Consider the following 23,547-nt stretch of genomic DNA (forward strand, 5'->3'; position numbering starts at 1 on the left):
TTCAATATTGGAAATTTTGGAAAATTTAAGAAGGGGGAAAAGAAAAATTAATCTTAACTACTGGTTAAGATTAAGGGAAAAAGAACTGGTACTAACATCTTAACTCAAGTAGGTACCGCACTGAGATTATTTTCCGGAAGAGCCACGCTGACATACCAGGTGGACTGAATGGGGAAAATAGCCAGGGCCCAATACAGCCTGCATCAGCGATGCTCCTGCATCAGCCTTGCCAGGAAGGGACTGTTTGCTGAAGTTCTGTAAAAGCCACAAATATGACTTTATGTCTGTTGCTTGATGTAAACAGTGAGCTGTCCTTCCAATAATGGTGCTGTGTGGGAAGGAAGGGTTTGAGTTCTGCTTCAAGTCATCTATCTCTCCAATATGTTAGTAGGCAATAAAAGAGACATGGGACATCTGGGGAGGCTTGGCGCGAGCCCAGGCTCTGGTATGGGCATTGAAGCCTGGCCCAGAATATTTTGAAGTAGCTATTACAGAGGCAGAGCCCTCTGAAACCCATCCGGCTCTTTGTCCCTGTGGTTGAGACAGCTCTATTAAGACATCTTGGATATCTTTCACTTCATCATGTTTTGTGACAATTGGACAATAGTTCTTTGGGTCTGAACATTTTCTACACCTTTTCTGAGGCATAATTTTGTATGTGGGCTTAGTTGTAGTTTGATTTCACAGAGCTTCTCTTGGTTATTCTCCATAATCCCTGCAGATCTCTTCTATGTACTTGCATGCCCTGCTTTGTATACTAGAAGGAGCTTGACCTCCCACCATACCACTTTTTCAGGTTCCCTTGCCCTATCACTTCTAGTGCAATTTATCAATGGGAAATCTAATTGCACAATTTTCCATGGTGTCTCCACACCGCTGCCCATAGTGGTGTCAGCAAAGAGTGTGTTTCTCTACCTAAAGTCACAATCTTATTGGGTGGTTTCATTTTTATGGCCAATGCTCTCACTGGCTTCTAGGCACATTATTTACTATTGTTTTCCCTTCTGGCTGATGGGAGATAAATGCCAGTCATACTGGTTTCCCTCAGTCTTGCCCTCACTTCTGTAAATAGTCCTTTCAACAGAGCCTCCTTTATCCTGAGTGTGTGAGTTTCATGCCAGGAGTCTGACTGAGAAACTTGCTAGAAGGACCAGCAATGTCCCCTATACTGGTACATTTTAGGACTTTGGTAACATTATAAGCTTAGGAAGAAAAGCTTTCCTGCTCTTTGAAACCATGTTACAGCTTGTTTGGTTTGGTTGTGTCCCATAAAGGGGTGTTGTAGATTAAAGTTGACTGAATATGAAGGATCCTTATGGGAGTTTGTAGAAACATTGCTTTATGATTCTGGAGGTGGACAGGTCCTTGGGATACTGAATATTTCAGTTAAGCTGTGAGGCAAACATGGGAATCTCATGCATACCCATTGTGCATTCTTCTCTTCTGTTTTGACAACAAGGTACAGACTCCTTAGTGGGATTTCTTTTGCTGCGCCTTAACTTCAGACATAAAAATGACAATATTAATAATAATAACAAAGTAAGATGACTTATGTCAGGTATAGCATATATATTGTTAATAGGCTCATTGATGATATTAGAACACTGAGATCCAAAGAAAAGTAAAATAACTTACTTCAACTCACACTCTTAGTAAGCTGCCAAAGCAGAGGCTCACACCTGATTCTACCTGCAGGTCCTGCCCCTTGAACGTAATTCTTTCTCCTTCAACTCTAGAATACCCTATACTGATTTTAATTTTACTCTTTTTCTCTTTCTTGAAAGAAATATAACATCAGGGACTCCACATGAGTTAAAGTAGCTTCATAAGATACATTAAGTTTTATTTTCATGATAGTCTTCTTTTGAATGATACTTATTTTATATCGATCCACATACGTCCTTGTTATAGTTTGTGTCTACATGTCCTCCCAAAGCTTCATGCAGTCTTAGGCTTTTGTAAAGGTGGGTTAATCTAGAGTTACTGATTGATTCAGGGTCCAATACTTGGATTAAGAGTGTGAGTGCTATACCCACCCTAGGGCGGGTAGCCTACATACAATACAAGGGACAGAAAGAGACTTGTCTCTCTTCCTTGATTGCTTTTGCTATGTTCTGCTGCTATGAACTGTTGCTCTCTGCCATGTTCCACCCTGCCTCAGAGCCAGCTGATTATTGACTGAAATCTCTACAAATTGTGAGCTAAATAAAACTTTCCAACTGTAACTTTGGGTGTTGAGTATTGTCTTGGTTACTTTTTTCTCATTGTTGTGACAAAATACCCAACGTCCAAAATTAAGGAAGGAAAGGTTTATTTAGCTTACAGTTTGTGGAGGTTTCAGTCCATACTTGGCTGGCTCCGAGGCAGAAGATAGCAAAGCAACAAGAGCAAAGGGGGAAAATGGCAGCCGAACAGCAAACAGCCAGAGCAAAAGGGAGGAATGGTGGCAAGCAGCTTCTTTCCCTGCCTTACATTGTAAACAGGCTACCCCCACCTAAGGGGCGTAGCTCTCACATAATCTCCATGCCCTCCTCTTCCACAGGCTCAGGATGTATACAAAGTAAGCACCCTGGCTTCCTGCTGAGTCACTTAGCCAAACGTCTAGACTCCCCAAGTTGACACAATGTATCAAACATAACAAGTATGTTGTCTCAGCAATTAGACAAATGTAACTAAGACAATCCTAATGTAAAAGAAAAATATTATGTTGGTTATTATGTTGGCTTTTGTGCCTGCTCATCTATTTTCTACTTTGTTCTATGACAATGATCTTTAGATTAAGGATCAGTAGAATCCTTTGGCCAGTGGTCCAAATATGGGTTTTGATTGGGTGGGCCCACTGGTTCCATCTCATCTGGACCTCATGTTCACAGTGAGTGGATTACTCTACTTAAGGTGACAGTGCTTTTTACTGGATGGTCTTCTATTAAATAATCTGTAGATTCTTTTTTTTTTTTTTTTTTTTGGTTTTTCTCCGGTACCAGGAGCCAAACTCACGACCTTGCGCTTGCCAGGCAGGCGCTTTTGCCGCTGAGCTAAATCCCCAGCTTAATCTGTAGATTCTGTAATTGCTCTTTCTTCCTCCATTCCTTCAATTTTTAGTGTAGCAGCATTTCCATATTGTTGCTTTTGTTGACCTTACCCACTGCTCAAGAAATAGGACTTTATTAAATTGCCTAACTATGTTTTAATATCACACTGGATTCTTGGCATGACCCTCATGTAAGAAAGTTGATGTGTCTCAAGCTGAAAAATGAGTAATGAAAGAATAAAATCCAGATTCAAGAATCATCTATGATTTTTTAAAAAAAGACTGAAGAGGTCCGGCCAACTTTAAAGAAAGTATCCCACTGGGATGAAAAATGGCAAAAATTCCACCTAAGAGAGAAACAGCTTTTCTGAGGCTCTCCAGCCAGCTTCTGAAACATCTGCAAGGTAGTTCTTCTAAAAAGTTCAGGGAACCTCAGCTGATGGTGTGGAACCTGTTTCAGATAGTGACCTGTAACGCTGACACAAAATCTTACCCAGAGGAAAGCAGTTTTAATACTATTTTGATGAAAAACCCAAGTCCCCCGTAAAACTCTCCAATGTTTTAGTTATACTGTCAGTGAAAGAAAGGATGTATTTATCTTTGACTTTGAAAAATTACCACCTTTTCATGATTTATAACAGCATAAATAATTTTAACTACAAAAGCAATATGATTTGGAGTGAAGATTTCAGGGCATAGTTCAGGAACTGCAAAATCTGCTATATTAAGGCCATACATAGTTCCTGGAAAAAACACAAGGTAAAAAATGCTACTGTGGCTTCTTTGATGCTGTGATTGAAGGTGCTAATGTGCCCTTTGTAAGATCTACAGTGATGAATAATGTCATAAAAATGATTGCTAGAAGAATATTCTCCTGATGAGGTCTAGCTCTTTCAATTCTGATTAAGCTGCTTACCATGTGGATGTAACAAAACTGTTGCAGCATTTTCCAATACTAAAAAATGGCAAGTTCAAGTCCATCCCTCTATAGTTTTCCACTTCACTGGATCAGGTGGACATGGAGTCATCGCAGCTAGTGTCCAACAGGTGAGCGAAATGCGTCAGTCCTGTTTGAAGGCCTCCCATGACCCTGATGGATTTACCTGGGCCTCCCTTCATTTGACTCATGATGCTGGGAGACAGGACATTTCTCCCTCCTCCATAAAGAAAAGCCACCACTTTTCAATAGTTGGTTGAGCTGAACTGTTTCTCATGTTTTGTCTCAGTAGACTTCTGCTTTATAAATTGAGGAGTAGGAAAGGCTGCAAGGACGTGATGATAGACGGAAAGTGTCCCCGCCCATGTGTTTCATGACATTTTAAAAAGAAAGTTGGGTACTTTGTGCTTCCTCATTCTCAATTCTCCACCATGTGCTATGTCAAGGGTAAGACGAACAGTCACATGCGATATCCTTTTAAATAGCTTTTAATGCAAAATAGAGCAATAAAACTGGCTGGGTATTTGGTAGATCTCATAGCTCATCTTTCTACTTTAATGAAGGGCAATGTCTGAACCACCTCAGACAATTTGGAACATTTTTAATTCTTTCAAAAGGCCAGCATTAGTATCCTTTGATAATTGATGTTAGAATTTTGTCATTCTCATCAACAGTGTCCTACTCAGTTAAAAACCACCTCTTGCAGGTGACAGCAACTGCATTTTCAGTGGAATAATGAAGCAGTCATCTCAATATGCCAGGAAACCACACTGATAAATGTGACAGTGCTGGTGGCTGCACTTAATTGATCCCATGGGCTCCCTCTTCCTTCTTTCTTTCCTATTCTCATCTTCCTTCCTCCTTCTGTTTCTCCCTCCCTCCGTCCTTCTCTCCTTCCTTCCTTCTTTTAGGATTTGAACTTGTAAATTTTGAGGCATTGCATTTTATGGGTATACGGTTACTTGTGATAATATGCTATATATTTATAGAGACTAAGTTAGACTTGTATTTTACAAGTAAATGACTTTGGATATTTCAAAGACAAATATCAATACTTCCACCTATAAAAAATGTACTGAGACATGGACCTTTCTTTGAAAGATCTAGTGTGCTTTGTGAATTTCTGGGACCTTGTAAATGTTTGATATATACTTAAGGTAGAAATACAATATTTGGGAAACACAAAGAGGGAATGAGGGAGAGAAAATATGAACTTACATTCTGTTCAAGAGAGTCACAGAATGGATATAACGAATCAGGTTCTCTATTTGGGATGAGTAATTTAATGACCTTGATTGGGTTCACTTAAACTAAAAGTTAATTGGTATAACAGCCTACATTATGGGGACCAGTCACTGAAGTTGTGATAAGTCGATTTGATGTGAAAAAAATGCACAAATTACCAACACAAAACAAATAATTTTCAGATTAAATTGTTTAGGTGGACAAACAAAGGTGGGAAGAAATCAGGGAATATTTCACATACTCAGGGCATTTGACTTTGAGTCTTTCTTCATGTCAGTTCAGATCTAGAGAGATTGAGATGAGGAAGAGAGGACGAAAGAAAAAGCTTCCACATGAATGGGAAACCGTGAACACGAGCCAAATGTAGATGTTCGTTGATTCTGGTTTGATGAGATTAACCTGGTGCATGGCCCCTAATAGTGTTATTTTTAGGAGGAAGTCAGAGAGGAAATCATCCAGGAAATTTGTATGATGAGATCATTAAACATTTCAGAGAAAGATCCCTTTGCAATTAATTTCATTTGCAACATGCATGCTTATGAATTGCTATATTTGTTGGGCTGTTAGGAAAAGGTCAAAACTAATTATATATTTGTTATGATGAGCTGAAAATTCCAGCTATCGTTTGTTATTTTTGTTCCCTAGAGAAAATGTAGACTCAATCCCATACCTACACTGGAATTTTGAGTGTCATTTTTTAAAAGCTTTAATGAAAATGTTTCTTTCATTGCTGTAATTTAGTTTATTATGCTTAATGTCACCAAATTACTTTTTAAGGCTTGGTATGGCTTTATTAAAAATGGTCTCATTTTATTTTGCTGCTCTAGGTATAGAATTCATAATGAAGACAAAGAAATCAACCCTCCTCTTCAGAGATGTTTTGGAATAGCTTAATGACAGATCTATATATACTAAAGACTTTATGAACACATTTAAAATTCTCTCTAATGTCGAGTATGTGAAAGTCTTTGTCTTGTATATATGTTCCCTTTTCCTGAAATTGCTACATTCCCAGTCTCTTGCTGAAGAATTTACCAGCATGTGTTTATTGCTGGCAGATGGAGATGCAAATCTGAGGAAAATTCAATAGCATTCACAACTACAGTCTATAAAAGTCAAGTGTCTCAGTAAAACTTCACTTCTGCAGTTTGACCTATTCAATTCTAATCTCCTTAAAGGCAAGGACTCTGTTTTTCAGTCAGGGACAGATGTCTCTGTGGTGAGAGGGGTTCAAGGGCTTGCTTATTCATCATCCGATTTTTGTTTATTACCCTCGGTGTAAGTGGCTGAACAACCAGTACAGAATGATTGAAATTTAAGAGAAATATTCAGATCCACCCATGTAGGAGTTTATTATCTGCTCTGAGTTCACGTTTTAATAGTCTGCTATGAGATTGCCTAAAACATGATGAGGCTTGAGACACAGGAACGATTACATCACGCCATCTGCATGTTTTAAGTATGACCCCAATGGCTTGCCTGAGGAATGTGCAGCGTTAACAGTAATTTCAAATCACTAGTACAAGTAGTCTGCAAGCTACTTGATGGGGGTGCATTTTCTTAACTATTAATGGTTGGGAATGACCTTTTAGTATTTATGCATCCTGGCAATGCATGCATAGGCTTAAATAGTGCTTCCAGGGACCACAGATAGATATCTTTCCATCTACCCTATTAATAGATGGTGAGAGACAGCTATTTAACCCACAAGCAGTTCTTTGGAAATTGAATCCACATTTACCTGAAAACAAAAAGATGTGATTGTACGGTGGCTTTGTTGAGAGCCCACATTGGAGACTCAGATTAAAATTAGAAGGGTAATCCGTAACCAATTGGCAGTCTAGTCCTGAAAGATACTTCAGTTCCTTTCGGGTACTTTCTTTTTCTGCAGTGGAAATGACAATGCAAAGTGCCAGTCTCGTAAACTGATGCTGAATGTTTGAGGTTGTGCATGCCTAGGACCAAGCCTAGGTTTGTTGGATGGTAGTTGTCTGCATGACTAGGTGGGAGTGGGGTGTGACTGATGATATAGGAGGTGCTGTATTGCACCATTTACCATTTAATATGTAATTGATCACAGGCAAGCTATCCAACCTTTGTGAAGCTTAGTTTTTAACTGTAAAAAATTTAGGATTTCTATACATATTGTGTTGGCAAATGTTAAGTGCACATAAAGCTCATTAAATAATAGAAGTTACTATTATTAGTGTTATCTGATGTAAGCTTGGTAAGTTACTGGGAACTTAGCTCATATGAGTCAAAGGCAATGGAATATGTACATACGTGTGTGTGTGTGTGTGTGTGTGTGTGTGTGTGTGTGTGTAATTTTCTCATGAAGTCTAAGTGAAATGTCAAGGCCATTCTACCTCCTCTTGGATCATCCTAGATTACTCTCTGGAAGTGTGGGGTCCCTTGCCTTGTATGGAGCTCTATTTTGCACCTTTGGATGGGGCAGTATTTTACCATCAGAAGAGGTGTCAACGTCATTAGTAGAACACTGTGTTTGACAAGGAGATGAAGCTGTTGGTTCAATGAGAAAAATATCCCATGCTTTATTGTCTGTATTGAGACACTTGTAAGGGAAAGCGGTACTTAATCTATATAGGCCTGCATGGTTTCCAGTTGAGTGCAAAACTGTTCAGAGTAAAATAGAATGTTTGGTCATCTAAATAGTGAAGAAAAATGGATGAAAAATGAAGGGGAAAAGGAAGGAGGAGAAATACGATTATAAACAAAGCAGCATACCAGATAACACCTGCTCACAAATCTACACTACTATCTAAAAATAAAGAAATTTTTCTAGTTGACATTTTGTAGGCAAACCTTCAGAGCAAATCCCTCCAGTATACCCAGGGCTTGGCTGTCAGGGCCAGGACTCACCTGCAAAGCCTGCCTACCTGGCTCTGAATTTCTGGATGTTAACCTGTCAGGATGGTTTAATGTGGGTCATTTTGTGTCCAAGGCTATGAGAGTTTGAGTTACTACTTGAAAACATAGGATATATGTCTACACTCTGGTGGATTTACTGTTCCTACTTTGTCCTGCTTTTTTCTTTCACATAGCTCTTTTTAAAAAGGGAAATATAACCAGGAGTTTCCCTTCATGGGCATGACCAGGGCTGAGAACTGAGTGTTCCTTTGAAGTCCCAACATCCTTGAATATTACTTCTCTGCCCAGGGAGGCACCTTCTCCAGGCACTCCATTACTTTGGTGGAAGGGTTTGCTTGCTCTGGCCTCTACCAATTTTTTTTTTTTTTAATTAAGATGTTCTACCCTTAAATTTATTCTATTTTTCTAACTTCTTAGGTCTTTTTGTAGATCCTAAACTTTACTTTTATTAGCACATGTTTGCAATATATGATTACTTGCATTGGCAGTCGCTGGTGCTTATACATGACACATCTCAGTTATTTTTCATTCCCTTTCCTTGTGGTAGAGTCTTGATACTTCTTCACTTTGGACATCTCTGACAAGCTAATGCCTCTTTTCCTCTCACTGTTGTAGGCAAGGTGGAGGGTGGGGGTGTCAACTAAGTGACTTCAATGGGCAGATTGTAATTTGAACCTCTCTAACCAATGTTCCAAATATGGTTGGCTGTCCATTTTCAGACTGTAGGTTACGTATCTCTCTAAAAATTACACTACATGGACAGTCCCTAGGTTTCCACTCATATTATTCCTCCTTTGAAATATCAATCATAGGAGCTTCATGATTAAGAACTTATTTAGTTTTCAGGGAAGGCAAATAATTAAATGAAAGCTGTAGCTCATGGGACAGTACTGTTCAAATCTACTCTATCTCCGTCTGGTTTTATTTAACTTGGTTCCGTCTTATTTTTGTCTTCTTCCAGCTTCTTGTAGGCTAAAAATGAAAAAGTCTGAGCCTTAGATGTATTTCTGGCCCCATGGGGTTGATGCATGTTTTGAATCTCTTCTCTTTCCTTTTCTCCTACAATCAATGTGGCAAGGCACAGGTTTGAAACTTCAAAAGAAAATAATCTTAACTGCGAACTGAACATCATCTTTCAATCAGCGTTGACCTTCCTCTCTCTTCCTGAATATCTCACCTGAGCAATCTGTTCCTTTTAGCTTCAAGAAACTGCTGGAGGAAGAAATGCTAAATCTAGTTTTTAATTAACTTTGCCATTGATTTCTCCATAACTCCATATGAGTCACCTCTTTTGTGAATGGGATGAAAGTCTCAGAGATTAATGGTTGTTTTCAGGAAGATTTTAGTCCGGCTTCCAGTTCTTCTGCAATTTCTTCTTCTTTTGTCCTCTGAATTCATTAGCTGACTGTGCTCCTTTTAAAACACAGAGACCCAAAGACGCCCAGGTACACAGGCACATGCATGTACATAAAGATCCAATATGCTTTCTGAATGAAAATATCAGGTGGATGATTATGTACCAGATACAGTGGTTGAAAGAAAAAGTTTTCTTCTGTACTTTTACCTACTTCAATGTCTATAAATATTTACATATACATATATATTTACATTTAGTACAGTGCATGTTTGTACTACATAATGTTTCTATACCTTGTGGGGAATTGGAACATGTACATAATACAGCTTAATTCCTTTATTTCATCTCCTCTCCCTCCCCCTTTTCCTCCTCCACCCATTTCTTGATTCTCTTCCCTTTTCTGTACACATTTGCAATATGTAATGTTTACATTTCTTGTGTGGAGTTCATACATGTTTATAACACATCTTCATTCCTTTCTTCATCTCCTTTTCCTCTTTAACCTACTTCCTTCCTTTATCTCTTGATCCCCTTCCTCTTTGAGAAAGATCAATTCCCTACTTCCTATTATCTAGTAAGATGATTTTAATGAAAGTTTCTTATAGAAAAAATTATCTTCCTAGAATGAAAATTCAGTTATGGCATATAGAGGAGAGAGGTTATTGAACTTTAAAATAGCAAAAGTATGGAAAATGTTGCTTCCCAGTATCATACGATGGACAGACGATCTCTTAAAAACATTACTGTGTGTCCTCATCCACCTGATTCATTGGATCTGGCTCCATTAAATTTCTGGCTCTTCCCCAAAGTCAATATGACCATGAAAAGTAAGTGTTCTGAATTGACTCAGGATATAAAAGCCACTACAACAATACAATTAAAAGTATTCATGAGAGTAGACTTCCAGAATCATTTCAGAAAGTGACAGGAATGATGGAATATGTATGTTTAAAGTGAGGGGGAGTGTTTTGAGGGGGATTAATGACACCATGCATTTTACTACAATATTTTTTAAAAAATTAAAAGCACTGTGATGGTTAATTTATTATGTCAACTTGAGAAGTTTAGTTAAGAGTTTATCTAAATTGTCTCAGCAATTCCACACTGTAGGTTGGGGAACACCAACCCTAGGGTGGCTTGTAGCTTGGATGGTATAAAGGATCCATAAAGGTATAAAGGATGAAGAAGGATGGGTCTACTTCTGCTTCTTTGGTGAAGCTCCAGTTGTCACCTTCACCTTGGATATTGTGTCCTGTCTTCCAGCACAGACTCTTTTATTTCTGACACAGATCCTCTGGCCTCCTGGTGTAGACTCTTCAGTCTTCCATCACAGACCAATTCACTTCCTGATATGGACTGGCATGGACACTGCAGTGAGCTCCAGTCCTCAAAATGAACCCTTTGGTCTCCACTATGCAGAAAGACTCTCTGCATGCTTCCTCATCTGACACGGTGGTGGCCATTGCAAACCAATCTTATAAATTCTTGTACATTCCTACATCTTGTGTTATGTCTGTTTCTCTAGTTAAACACTGACTGATACATACACGTTGTTTTTTATCACTCCTTGTACTGTCATCTATACTATCCTCATGTGGTTCATTCATTATATTTCTACCTATAAATTTTAAATAATCTCATCTTAATTCTTTCTGAGCCATTTTCATTTATTTGTTGTAATTCTTCTGCTTGATTTTAAATCTGAGTACTGATTACAATCCAACAAAAGATCTGTCTAAAAACTTATTGTCATTATAAAGGTCTTTTTTATGTTTGGCAATTTTACTAAATTGTAAATATTGGAAGGGACTAGGTTAAAAGTGTCTTAGAATTATAAAATAATCCCTAAGAAACTAATGGAATTTAATTATATGGAGTTGAGTTGATGCCAGATTTTTTGCTATGCCCCCAAACAATGAAAGACACTCCAATTCCCCAGGTAAGCCCTCTGTCCCTGATGGTTGCAATTTGCTTTTATTTCACTTTTTCTTATCACCATTTTGTGAATCCGTGGCTGTCTGGATTATCTTTCAAAATGACCTCTATAACCCTGTGATCTCTTTGTCACTTCTGTGGCAGAAAGCTAATAGAGCTTTCTGATGTAATCTTCCTCTTTGTGTCTAATTGTCTTTACTTCTATTTTTCCCCTTTACTCTTAGCCAGAGTGTTTGCTACCTATCAGGCTGTCAGGGAAAGTGTTAAAAATGAGAGTGAAATGCAGGTGTTTACTGAAATGCTTTGCCTACTGCCTTTCTTTGGAGAGGCTGACTGCCTCTTGGGAAAGGAATGTATAGAGATAACAGTTAACACACAAAAAACTGACCGTTCCTAGACTCTAGCCAAGTCTGGAAATGATCCCTTCTAGCCATGCAGGACTGTTGGTATCACATCACTTTTGTCTGAACACATTTATTAAAAGGGATTAACAAACTGGAGCATTTTCTCCTTTGCCTGCTGAATGGTCTGTGTCATGCAAGATCCTTCTCCAGGGGATTCACCTTCATCTTTGGTGTGGTCTCCTGCCTTGATGTGTGGTAATGGTATTTGACTATGCTCATATCTGCTGTATTTTTACAATAAACTTACTTTCATATTTTGAAAAACATTACATTGCTCTTCTCTGTTCATGTGGATCTGAACCTCAAATTTCTATGGCCACAATTTATATGTGGCTCCTTGCTGTTATACAGAACCATCATGCTTCCTTGTATTTTCCATTTTAGCTGCACCACATTCCTTTACCCTCTAACGTAATGCCCCTATTCTCTTATTTCAATGCCCTTAAACACAGTGCTTCTTCAGCCTTCAAACCTTGCTCACTCCATCTTATGTTTCCGTTTCACCTGAGCATGCCTGATAATCTTGCAACTGTGAATTTAGTTTTTGCTTCATGCAGGAAGCCTTCTTGCCCTGGCTCCTGGTAAATACTTGTGTAAGTTCTTTCAACTTCTGACGTATACCAAGAAAGTTCCAATCGTGTTTTGATTGGTTTTTTCTTCTTTGCTTTATCATAGGTGGTGTGAGGACAGGGACCAAATATATCTTCATGGTATCCCATGGTATCCCCAGAACCCAGAACAGTGCCATAGAATGGGTTAGGCATTTTTGTTGTTTTGAATGCATTTTCCCCCTTTGGTGTCCCTTTATACTAATTTCACTACTGTTCTGAATACCATTTAACCTATTTGTAGAATTAGATATCAGAACACAAAGATGGATGGTTTTATTTTACCCTTTATAATAACTAGATTTTATGTAGAAACTAAAAGTTATTTTTAAACCAAGTCCATAAAGACCCTATGTCTTAAGTAATGGACTCTTCAAAATGGTAAACTCAAAAAAGGATGATATTTGGCAGGCAAACACTGTGAATGGAACAAGTAACAAGGAAGAAACCAAAGCTCAAGCTTGTTCTGAAAAACAAAACAAAAAACAGAAAGAAATAAAGAAAAAACTTTTAAATTGTTATTTAGAAAGCACACACAGCAATTTATTGGGGCAAAAGAGAAAATGCAAAATAATTGTGCATATAAATTCATTTCAAAAGAACTGATGCCACTTCCCGAGTAATATCCATGGGTTTTAAAAATTTTGCATTTCTTATATCTATATCCATAACTAGAGTTAAGGATATAGATATATGGAAACACATCTCACATTCGTCAGAAATTCTTCCTCCAAAATGCATATCCTTTTACTTCCCGGAATGTTTCTACAGGCATTTTCTTGGATCATGCCACAGTCTCTTTCCTCTGAGTTCGTCTCTGATGACAAGTAAGAATACTTGTGAAAGAAGATTTCCCCTTAGTTCTTGACTTTTTCTTTAATTTTTTTTGATTCTTGAGGGAGATTCCCAGTTCTTCCATGATGGCATTGAAAGAGAGACACTAGAGAACATGAAATAACAGAGCATCAGTTTAACTGAACTTCTCCCCAGCCTGTGCAGACCTGTATTTTGCCTACAGTTTGTGACCACAAGATAATGGTTTAAAGACAGTTCTGTCACAGCTGCCCAGTTCCCATCATCTCCTCCTCCACCCACTGGCCACCCCTCTTTTCTACGCAAATGCACTGAGGCAGTAAGTTAGCTGGAAAACTTTATGGTTTCATTCACAAATGCACCAGTAAAAAACTACACAGTTAGAGAAAATTCAAGACTCTCAAAATAGATAACTTACCTTTGCTGAGACACCAAAACAGACTTAAATTAAGGCATTTCCCCCACTGAGATGATCCAAACATTGATAGGTTTATCAAGGCATACGGACACTTCAGTAATGCTATAGAAAATGAAACAAACCTTCTCTACACCAAGGCTTTGTTTTTTTCTCGCATGAAACCTTACTTTGTTCCTAAAATAAAATCTAAGTCTTGATGACTTTCCTTTCTGATAAAAAAAAAGAAAAAAAACAATTTTAAATTGTATATTTTTTTCCAAAAAGAACAGAGATTCTGGCAGCAGCAATGATGCAGCTGTGATTGAAATGGAAAATGATGTGGTATAGAACTGCACAGCAAAAATGATGGCATAATACAAAAGAAAATGCAATTGTGATGATACAGTGCTATACATATGCAGATGAGATCTATATGTATATAGATATATATCGCCATTACAATTGAACTATATTCACATGCACAGTATATAAATGGCCCAATAAAACATCATTCACTGTCATTTCTTCTAGCCAAGCTAAGATATTTGAGTGATAAATTTCTGCTTTTAAGGAGTCCATAGTTTTGTTTTTTGATGAGGTTACTCTCAAAGTAGCCTGTAGGGAGATAAGCCTGCACAGAAGGACAAAGATTGTGTGAAGCATCTAAAATACTCAGATTTATTGAAACAGGAGGACTAGCCCTAGATATGGGCTGGGTGAGAGGGAAATGGAGGCAATAGTTGTTCATGTGGTATAAAGTTTTAATTATACAAAGAGTAAGTTCTGGAGGTCTGCTGTACACCATTGTGGCTATAGTTGCCAGTATTGTATTATGTACTTATAATTTGCTAAAAGGGTAGATCTCAAGTTATAAATATTTACTACAGTAAAAAGAAAATAAAAACAAAATAAAACAAAATTAGGTGGATCTGAAAAATCACCAAATCAAAATCATTTAAGTGAAAAGAAAAAGAAAATGTTAAAAATATCAATGTCTTTGGTAAAGATTATAGAAGTGAAAATGTTACCACTTTAGCACTGGCTTACAAAATGGATAAAATTGAGAGTCAGCTAACAAGCTACCAGATCATTTCTCTAGGTTGTAAGTGCCTTGTAGCAAGACCCTAGGGTCCCTTGTTTGCAAAGTTCTAAATAATATACTCTTTGTGTATCAATATGAACCATGCACTTTTGAAAATTTATATTCAATTTTGTCTAAAAGAACTTGATGTAGGTTAAGTAGTAGTTTTAAAATTTTTGTGCTTGATTTGAAAGTCAGATGTATAAGCTTAGATTCTAGACATAAACCCCTTGAAAAACTACTTCTTTGCATAAGGCTTTCTGTCTCTTTTAAGCATGTGTTCATAAGATTTGAATTTTATTTCCATTTTCCTGTGGTACTAAAAGATGAAAATTCAGGTCATGCCTGTTAATTTTCTTTCAAATGGTAAATTGTGGCTTCAGTTAGTTGAGAAGGTTTAGTGGCATACACACAAAAACATTCAGAAATGTTTTCTATGAATTATAATTCCAAAAATGGTAGAGCAAGTATATTGCAAATAAAATAGAGTTTATTTTAGCATTATGTCATATAGTCTATGTGTTGCTACTACTAACATTTTATAGTGTCACTGATGTATAGTGTCATATTAGGGTTTTGTGAACTTTGCTCAAAAGTTTCTTTCAGTGGAGGGTTATTTGATATAGGACATTTTTAATTTCAGTAAGATCATTAAAATGTGGGGGAAGGAGGAGGCAAAGGGATCAGTACCACGGAACTGACAAACATTGTTACCTAAAATCTCACAGCAACCTCATAACACGGGTGTTATTATACACAGTACAGAGATGGAGACATTTACTATTGGGATATTAAGTAATTTACCTCAAAGAAAAAGCTTGTAGTTGAACTCAGTCCACTTGGACTGCTTGGGCCCAATTGCTTTTACTGGAAATGATCTACATCTCAATTTTTAATTTTTTAATTATTAAAAATAGTTTTTGGAAATTATTTCCCCATAAAATACATATAGTAAAGAATTCCAATCTTTCTTTTTTATTTCAACATTCATGCATTTGAATTTTGGTATTTTATTTTATATTGAAACCATTCAAAGGAACCTCCTGCATGCACACAAGATGCAATGAAGAAGCTGTTATCTGAAACACCCCTTTTCTATTTGAGGGAAAGAGGTAGTCATAGATCTTATCGTGTCGATATGCTTCAGTGAAGTTTGTCTTTAAAAAGAAAAGAAAAATCTTCCCTCAAATTTTGACTGTCTTAAAATACAACAAGCATCTTTATTCTTTTGATTAACCCCAAATATAGTTCTTCTTGCTTCTAGTATGAGACTGAATAGAAATGTAGCTTTATATGTGGCCTGGTTTCTGTCTTTGGCCACAAACAATGATTTCTTTTTGATTCTCCTTTTGTCTCTAACTGTCAAAAAGAAAATGGCAAGATATGGGGGCTGACCTTTCTGCTTCCAAGTTTTTGTTGTAGTCACAGGGAAAGATGACCTTTAAGGTCCCTGGCAGCCTGAGCTCAAGTAAACTACAAATTCTTGTATGCAGAGGAAATGAAATAGCGAAGGTCATCTCTCAGCCTGGAGTGGATCTCACTAGGTGGTATGAGATGGACTCCTATTCGTTAACTACCTTGCCTTTTCTAATCTCAGAATTAAAGATCCATATAACATATAAAGGTTGAGTTTAGAGAATCAGAATCAAAATTACAGTAGCTTTCTAGAGCTTACATCTCTGGGCTTGGGTTTTGATGAATTTCTCATACAAATAGAGATGTGAAAGCATTATTTTTTTTAACATGATAGTTTAAATTTCTAGATTCTACTTTCATCAAAAATGTCAAACAGAGCAACATGTAGCTAGCTGATATCTCCAGGAGCACTGTTATTGAAAGCAGGATATCCTAATGATTTCTTCAATTTACTGAAGCCTGGAAATGCTGCCGGCAGTTTGGATCTTAAATATTTCTATTTATTTCTGATGCATGATCACATTTTTAATGGAGCTATATATGACTATCAATTCTACTTTGGAATTGGTCACCGGCAACTCAGAATGCTGCTGTTTAAACTTCAAGTATGGGGCTTAGCTACCTTAAACTGGGCAGTGTTTATTTTCTCTTTGACTCAGTTTCCGTATCTATAAGATATTAATAGAATCCATTCCATGGAGCTACTATAAGAATTCAGTGAATTAATGTGTGTGTATGTGTGTGAATGACATGTAGTTGAATGGTTTCTTCTAAAAAATTTATTACTACAGTGAAAACATTTTAATCCTATGGCAGTTGCCTACTTTCTTTTCTTCTACTTTTTTTTTAAAGATTGATGCTTCTTTCATTTGAGTCACCATACGCCTCTCCATTCAGCAATACTTTTGTTTATATCAGTGTTGTACATAAATATATCATCTATATACTTAACATATAAGTTTTCAATGCCTTTTGTTACTCTGTTCAGTCCAGAACATGTTTCCGTGTTTTTGAAGGAAATAACATCATGACAGCTGTGTCGTGCTCCGTGAATAATAGGTGCTCAAACATGAGAGGGAAAGTAAACATAACTGTAGTTCTTTTTTATTAAAAAAATCCATGTGCTTGTGAGCCCATTTACAACAAATCTTTGTGATGATAAATCTGACAGGAAGCTCCACTTGCAAAGGAAATGTTATCTAGAACTGCAGCTCTCCTGGTTGTGGAAGAAAAATTTGCTTACATACTTCAGTTTTGCTGAATGACATTCGTCTTTTCTGTGTCTTCACTTCCTGGGTGTGTCTCTCAAGCCCCTTCCTCAGCTTCTCCTGCATTCATTTGATCTCTTTGATCTTCCCCTTTGGTGTGTTTCTCTTTATAGCTGCTGACTTTTTTTTTTTTTTTTTTTTTTTTTTTTTTTTTTTTTTTTTTTTTTTTTGTCTTTTTGAGACAGCATTTCACTATGCAGTTCAGGCTGGCCTTATGCTCACTTTTTAGCCTACGCTGGTCTCAAACTTGCAAGGATCCTCCTGACTCAGCCTCCCAAGTGCTGGGATTACAGGCGTGTGCATAGAACCTTTTTAAATTAACCCCAAATATTTTATTTTTTTGGTGCTGATGTAAGCCTGAATGTAAAGTATGTAATTTTTCATTATGCCTTTATTCTTCCACTGCAAAGGTTGTCCTGGATCATGCCAGGGAAACTCACAGAGTTCTTTTTGTTTTAACCTAAAATATATTGCCTCAGAAAATAGTGTAAAGAAAGACAATAATTTTTTAATTTATAGAAAAACCTCTGCATTAGAATTTGATTTGAATATGCACCATTCATAAAACTAGGTTTTCTGGGATTGGTTTCATATTGGTTGCAAATTTGCCATCAGACTGTAAATGTCTGACTGACTTTTTGTTGTAAATTCAAAATTTATGCATTCAGTTTGTTCATTCGCTGGTACTTGTAGGTGGAAATTTGGGAGAATTACTTTGATGTTTATACCTTTAGTGCTTTTTTCTCAACAAGTTATTTTTAAGAGCTCTGACCGAGTCAATAATATAATACAAATCTTACATTTTGTATATTTTTCTCATTTTAGATTAGTAGGCTGCTTATTCAAAGATACTCGACGTGCCCTGTGACATTGTTTAATAAATTTTCACATTTCACATGGAACACAAGTATGTTGATGATATTATCATCATTTTATAGATGTAAAGCCTGTCACTTGAAGTATGAACCTGCTATAACTTAAAATCAAAATATGCCTTAAAGTCTTTCTGTAAAAAATATTTTCAGTAACATATGGAGTGCCAAGCAAACAGATTTCTGAGAAATAATGGTATTATCGTTTTCTTGGCTTGGTCAAATTATTGCCATAGTCCCATGGAATCAGTGTTTGAATGGAATTTTTTATATCAAGAAGGACTAAGTTCACATCCTTAACATTTTTTTATATGCTCAGGAAAATCCTTCGGTTCATATAGAAAATTTAACAAGTTTTATGCTTAAAGTCAGGAAATGTTTTAGGGTACAGGAACAGAACTCCTACTTGTATATTTGCTACCTTGAAGCTTTGGAAAGTTTGATCACTCATCTACACAAAGCCTTTGGTTCCTTCAGGGTCATTGATAGTCTGAGGGCAGAAGTCAGGCTCTTGATGTCCTCTCCCTGCTCCTAGTAATTTAGTGAAGGTAGATAGAGGGAAGCTCTTGGAATAATTAGGTATGTACCATCTTTGTGTGAAGTTCCTCATTCTAGAGTTGAGAATTTGGGCATCATTTGCTCTCCTTTTATGCTTTCTGAGTTTATTCAGAATCCATGGGCCATTTTTCCTACACCCATCCTTGGCTCTTTAAAGAATGAATTGGAGAACCTCTAAAGAGTGACTACTATATTATTATTGTATCCATGAATAAGCCTCAAGAACAGTGCTAATGTTGGGGTGTGCCTGAGAAACAACGATGGACCCGATTCTCATTTCCTAGGTCTAGACTGAGAGTCTTGTGCGGGAGGAAATCTAGACACTGAAGCATAATTTCCTAACGTGCTCGCTGTGCCTTATCCCTACCTACGGCCCCAGAGACCTTCCTTGTTCAGCCCATTTCCCTGGCTTTGATTGCTTTAATTTGGCTTCTCCTAGGTTCTCCCTCTGCTCCTTCTCCCTTGCACTGTAGCGTGGAGACTCCACTAGCTCATTTCCTGCAGACTTTTTAATGTCATGTTTTAGCACCTCTGTATCCTTTTCTTCTCCTTTATTTCATCTTTCCTCCTATCCCTGAGACTTGTTGCCAACACTTTTGTCTTCTCAGAGCCTAGATTTAACTGTCTCTCTGTAAGAATTTATTCTGTAGGTTTCTTTGTTTTGTTACCTGAGTTCTTAAACTACAAAAATAAATCTAGGATTATTTGATGACATGCAATTCACAAAGACCTTCTTTTGTGGCTTACATTTATTTAAAGGTTGTACTTAGGAAACTTATTCTCCCATTAAAATAAGTATATTGTGGAATGGCATGCAGGGTCCATGTGAATTTCTAATTTTTAAAGGAATTCCAAAAGGCAATTTTGCACATAGTTTGGCTGCCAGAGTTATGCAATCCACATCTGGTAGATAAGGATATAGAAGTTCATTTTCCTCTAACATTAGAGACAATTTCACAGAAGCCTTTGAGAGGAACACAACATTTTGATACGAATCTGTGTGCTTCCTACCCCCTAATTCTTCTGAATTCCATTTTTTTCCCATTTTAAAAGTTGTGACATGAACTTTTGTATGCATTGTCCTTCAGGTAGGGGTGCAATAGGAAAAAAAAGTTAAATTTGCAGCTTTGAGTTCTTAAATAAGCTTTTGTGGATCTGAAGAGACTTTGCACTTTGAATGTATTAATTACGATAGTCAGGTATGTTAAAGAAGGAAAAAGCAGATACTCTGAATATTATACATTGGACATTAAATAATCCAGCTTAGAGCCTTCAGGACCCAGTGCATGTATTGAAGATGGTGTGTGAAGGAGAATGATTTTGTATTTGCTTGCAAGGAGAAAATTTCAACCAGGTGGTGGAAGAATCTTGACCTAGATATCAAGAATAGCTGAGAAAAGGCCGCTCACCTGCCACCTAGAGCCTGCCAGGATCAACCTCCAACAGAAAGAGAGATAAAAGGAGCAGCTTGGTAGGTATGGCACCTGTACCGGGTTTGCATCCACCTCCCTGTCTTAAACTCTAAGAGCAGACAGTCACCAAACAAGGGAAATAGCGTCATCAGGCCGACCCAAGGCTATCTTCTGGGTCTCCCATATCCTCTGAAGGCCATTTGAGAGCAGCTAAAACTTTTCTGTGTCCAGGAAAGTTTAAAGTGATGGAGGGTATAGCGAGAAGATGCAAAGTGATCCACCTGATCCCTTTGATGTTTCTGCAGTGAGGCTAAGCTTCAGGTGTACCTTATATATCCAGAGTAAACGGCTTCACTTGCTCAGAGGTGGAAGAAATTTTTGTTTACATCAGAGCAATCCCAAAGCTCTCCGTGCTTTTCTTTTACTTGAAGTCACTGTCAGAGACCAGTGTAGCTCATGTCCTGCTGGCTGGCTTCTCGCTTGCTTCCTGCCCCCAGAGCCATAGCAATTGGCTTTCCCACACCTCATGGTGGGAAGAGGGTCTGTCTTTTTAGCATCTCAGAGGCTGATTTAAGCCATAAAGGTACATCTCCAAGAGAGGTGTTTTGCATGCCCTTTCTCCTACAAGGGATGGCCCTGTCCCCCAGGTATATCAACCTTGAGGCAGGTTTCAGTTGCTCCAAGTGCTAGCGCTTGCATGCAATACCAGTAGAGTCTTCAGGGTACCAATTTAGATCCACTGGCATGTACATGCATTTTTCTCAGGATATATTCAAGTACACCCAAATTTTGTGATACCAGTTATTTTTAAATCAGGGTTCATCTTATGTCGAGGCTCCTCATCTGCTAATTGATCTTGTCAACGATGTAATTCTTTTTTGTTGTTTGAAAAGTTTTCTTTTGGTTAGTGACTCAGGTCATGCAGGTCTCTCTACTCATCTTTCTCTGAGTCTTCTTTGAAAATATCACTTGGAATTAGGAACGGTGTGTAAAGTACCTGGGGTACCTGGGGACATCTATTCCACGCTACCTTCTGTATCTTTCAGTTTTCCTGGAGTGACATCCTACTGGGTTACGGACACCAGTCTATTTCTAGTATGACTTCTGAGAGAGCTATTGTCCCACCCCAGTCTTCCTGTCTGGGCTGTACATTCTGTGTTTTTTCTGTCCAACCTGAAGTCTTCCACTCCATGAGTTTTCTCAACCCTTGCACAAAGCTTTCTGGTGGGAAGGGCCGTGATTTTAGATATTTTCTCTCACATTCCCTGAACTTGCAATTCATGAAAGTTCCCATATGGTCACTGCTTAGATATTGTTTTTCTGCTATTCAGGAGCTAGTTGGAGGTTCAGTTTTTCTGCAGGTCTTACCCTTTCTGGGTTACATCCTATGCAGCTCCCAGTGACATTTTTGAGTCACCATTCCCTTTGCACTTTTCTGGAATTTCTATTTTGCTGTCCATTCAAATTTAGACTAGGCTCGGGAACGTCACTGAAGCTCATCTTAGAGATTTAGGTAGTAGCTAAGCTTTTGGTGCTTCTCTTTATGTCTCTTCTCTAGTGGTCAAAACTGGCCTGGGGGAGAAAAATTAGGTAGGAGTACATCATGATCTATATTTCTGCAGTGTTAAACTTCTGACTTTTGGCTCTTAATAATTAGATAAGCTTTTTGAATTGGAACAACTGGTTTATTCAACAAAATATCTAGATATCTTGCAATTGAAAGCCATGGTTTTCAGTGGCTTTGCCAATGCTATAAATTTGTAACGATAACTTTGAACTCAAAAGCTGAAAGTTTGACTCACCTGTAGCTTGGAAACAGTTTATATAAAAACCTTGATACTTAATAATGGGAAGGAGAGGGATAAAAAATAGACAATAAATGTATGCTTTCCTTTTCTTGTTTCTTTTTAGCAGAAATACTTAAGCTCCACTTTCAATCTAACTGCACCTCCCAGCTCCACTTATGTCTGCCCTTTCCTGACTTGCAAGTATATAACCAATTCTACAGTTTCAATAGCTTCCTATGTTGTTGCATGCATTTTGCCTGTAGGCTCATCAAAGTTGAGAATAATTCCATTTCTGCAGCCATCAGTGTTGTAATCATTTGCTCATGATCGATCATATGAGAGCCCTTTTGCTCCCAGGTGCTGTGTTGGTTGTTTAGGACTTGTTTGTCTCTCTCTAGAACATGCTTTTTCTACCTAGATGTACGAATAGAGCAAAGTAATTCATACCGCAATAAAAATTTAATGTGTTCAAGAGAGACATCCAACCTCATTGAAAATATATATGAGCATATTTTACTTCTTCTAAAATTTTATTTCCTTCCTGTTTTCTACTAGAAGTTTTTAACTATTGTGATTGAAACAGAGAATCAAAGGCAACTTCTTTATTCTGCAGATAAGGAATCTGAGGTTAAGGGAATTAAAATGACTGGACTAAAGACACATGAACATTTGGCCACAATGTGGGGAACTAAATTCTTGGCTTTTAATTCCCAAGACACCTGTCTACTGGAACATACACATCTTTCAAAGTTTGGTTTGTAAGACAGCATCAACTTGGACCCTGAAAAAATATTGCTAAATGTGTTCATTGATTTCTGATGTCTCTGACAACAAATATTTGGATTTGTAGGCAAATGCAATCCTGTCCACACAATTACAGAGATAGGCTTCTACACACCACTTGCCAAAGAAGTTGGCCAAACTACAGAAGAAATGGAGCTGAAGACACTTAGAAGCATCTGAAGTGTGCTCAGTTTGGGTAGATTATGTATAAACACTTGTTTCTTAGTTCCTATGTGTGGTAAAGCCTAGATGACCAGGGATATATTGTGTTTAGAAGCTGAAAAACCTGAATTTTGGAATATTTTAAGTGTGGACAAGTCGTTCAGTTGAAAAACAGGGAGAAAGACAATTCTGATCAAATTAAATTTGAAAAATTTAATTGTTAAGGAGAAATACTGAAATGTTACTCCATTGTTCAAGTCCCGTTCCTTATTTTTTTTGTCCCTCTGTTAGCATGCACGTGACAAGGATACACACTGCTGTGCAGTTTGGGTCATTAGCTGTACTTGGGCGTGCGGGGTGTGGAACTACACAGTGCATTTGTGATGTTGACTTTCTGTCTTGAGAATGCCCTTATCTTTGCAAATAGAAAATCTTTGAAAATTGAAGGGATACACTCATTTTTCATGAAACTATTCTCTATGGAGAGAGTATTGAAAGCAAAAACGATTTCAATATGCTTGTGCATCTGGACATAAAATTCTATAACTGTGAGAAACACAATGAGATGGTTCCTAAAGGCAAGTAAAAGCTG

General features: G+C 37.5%; 1 protein-coding gene across 2 annotated transcripts in view; it reads right to left on the minus strand.

The window, feature by feature from the left end:
- Window positions 1–12,934: 12,934 nt before the first annotated feature.
- Grik1 (glutamate receptor, ionotropic, kainate 1) overlaps window positions 12,935–23,547 on the minus strand; it is a 409,294-nt gene continuing 398,681 nt past the window's right edge. Inside the window, exons 16-17 of one of the 2 annotated variants that reach the window (XM_005375621.2) lie at window positions 13,760–13,846; window positions 12,935–13,346 (exon numbers count right to left, since the gene is read on the minus strand). In XM_005375621.2, the coding sequence (XP_005375678.1) occupies window positions 13,191–13,346; window positions 13,760–13,846 (243 nt within the window). In that variant the 3' untranslated portion in view covers window positions 12,935–13,190. The remainder of the gene's footprint in view (window positions 13,347–13,759; window positions 13,847–23,547) is intronic. The other variant, XM_005375622.2, reaches the window with a different exon arrangement.

Source organism: Chinchilla lanigera, unplaced genomic scaffold, assembly GCF_000276665.1.
Source record: "Chinchilla lanigera isolate Chin_1 unplaced genomic scaffold, ChiLan1.0 scaffold00006, whole genome shotgun sequence".
Lineage (NCBI taxonomy): Eukaryota > Metazoa > Chordata > Mammalia > Rodentia > Chinchillidae > Chinchilla > Chinchilla lanigera.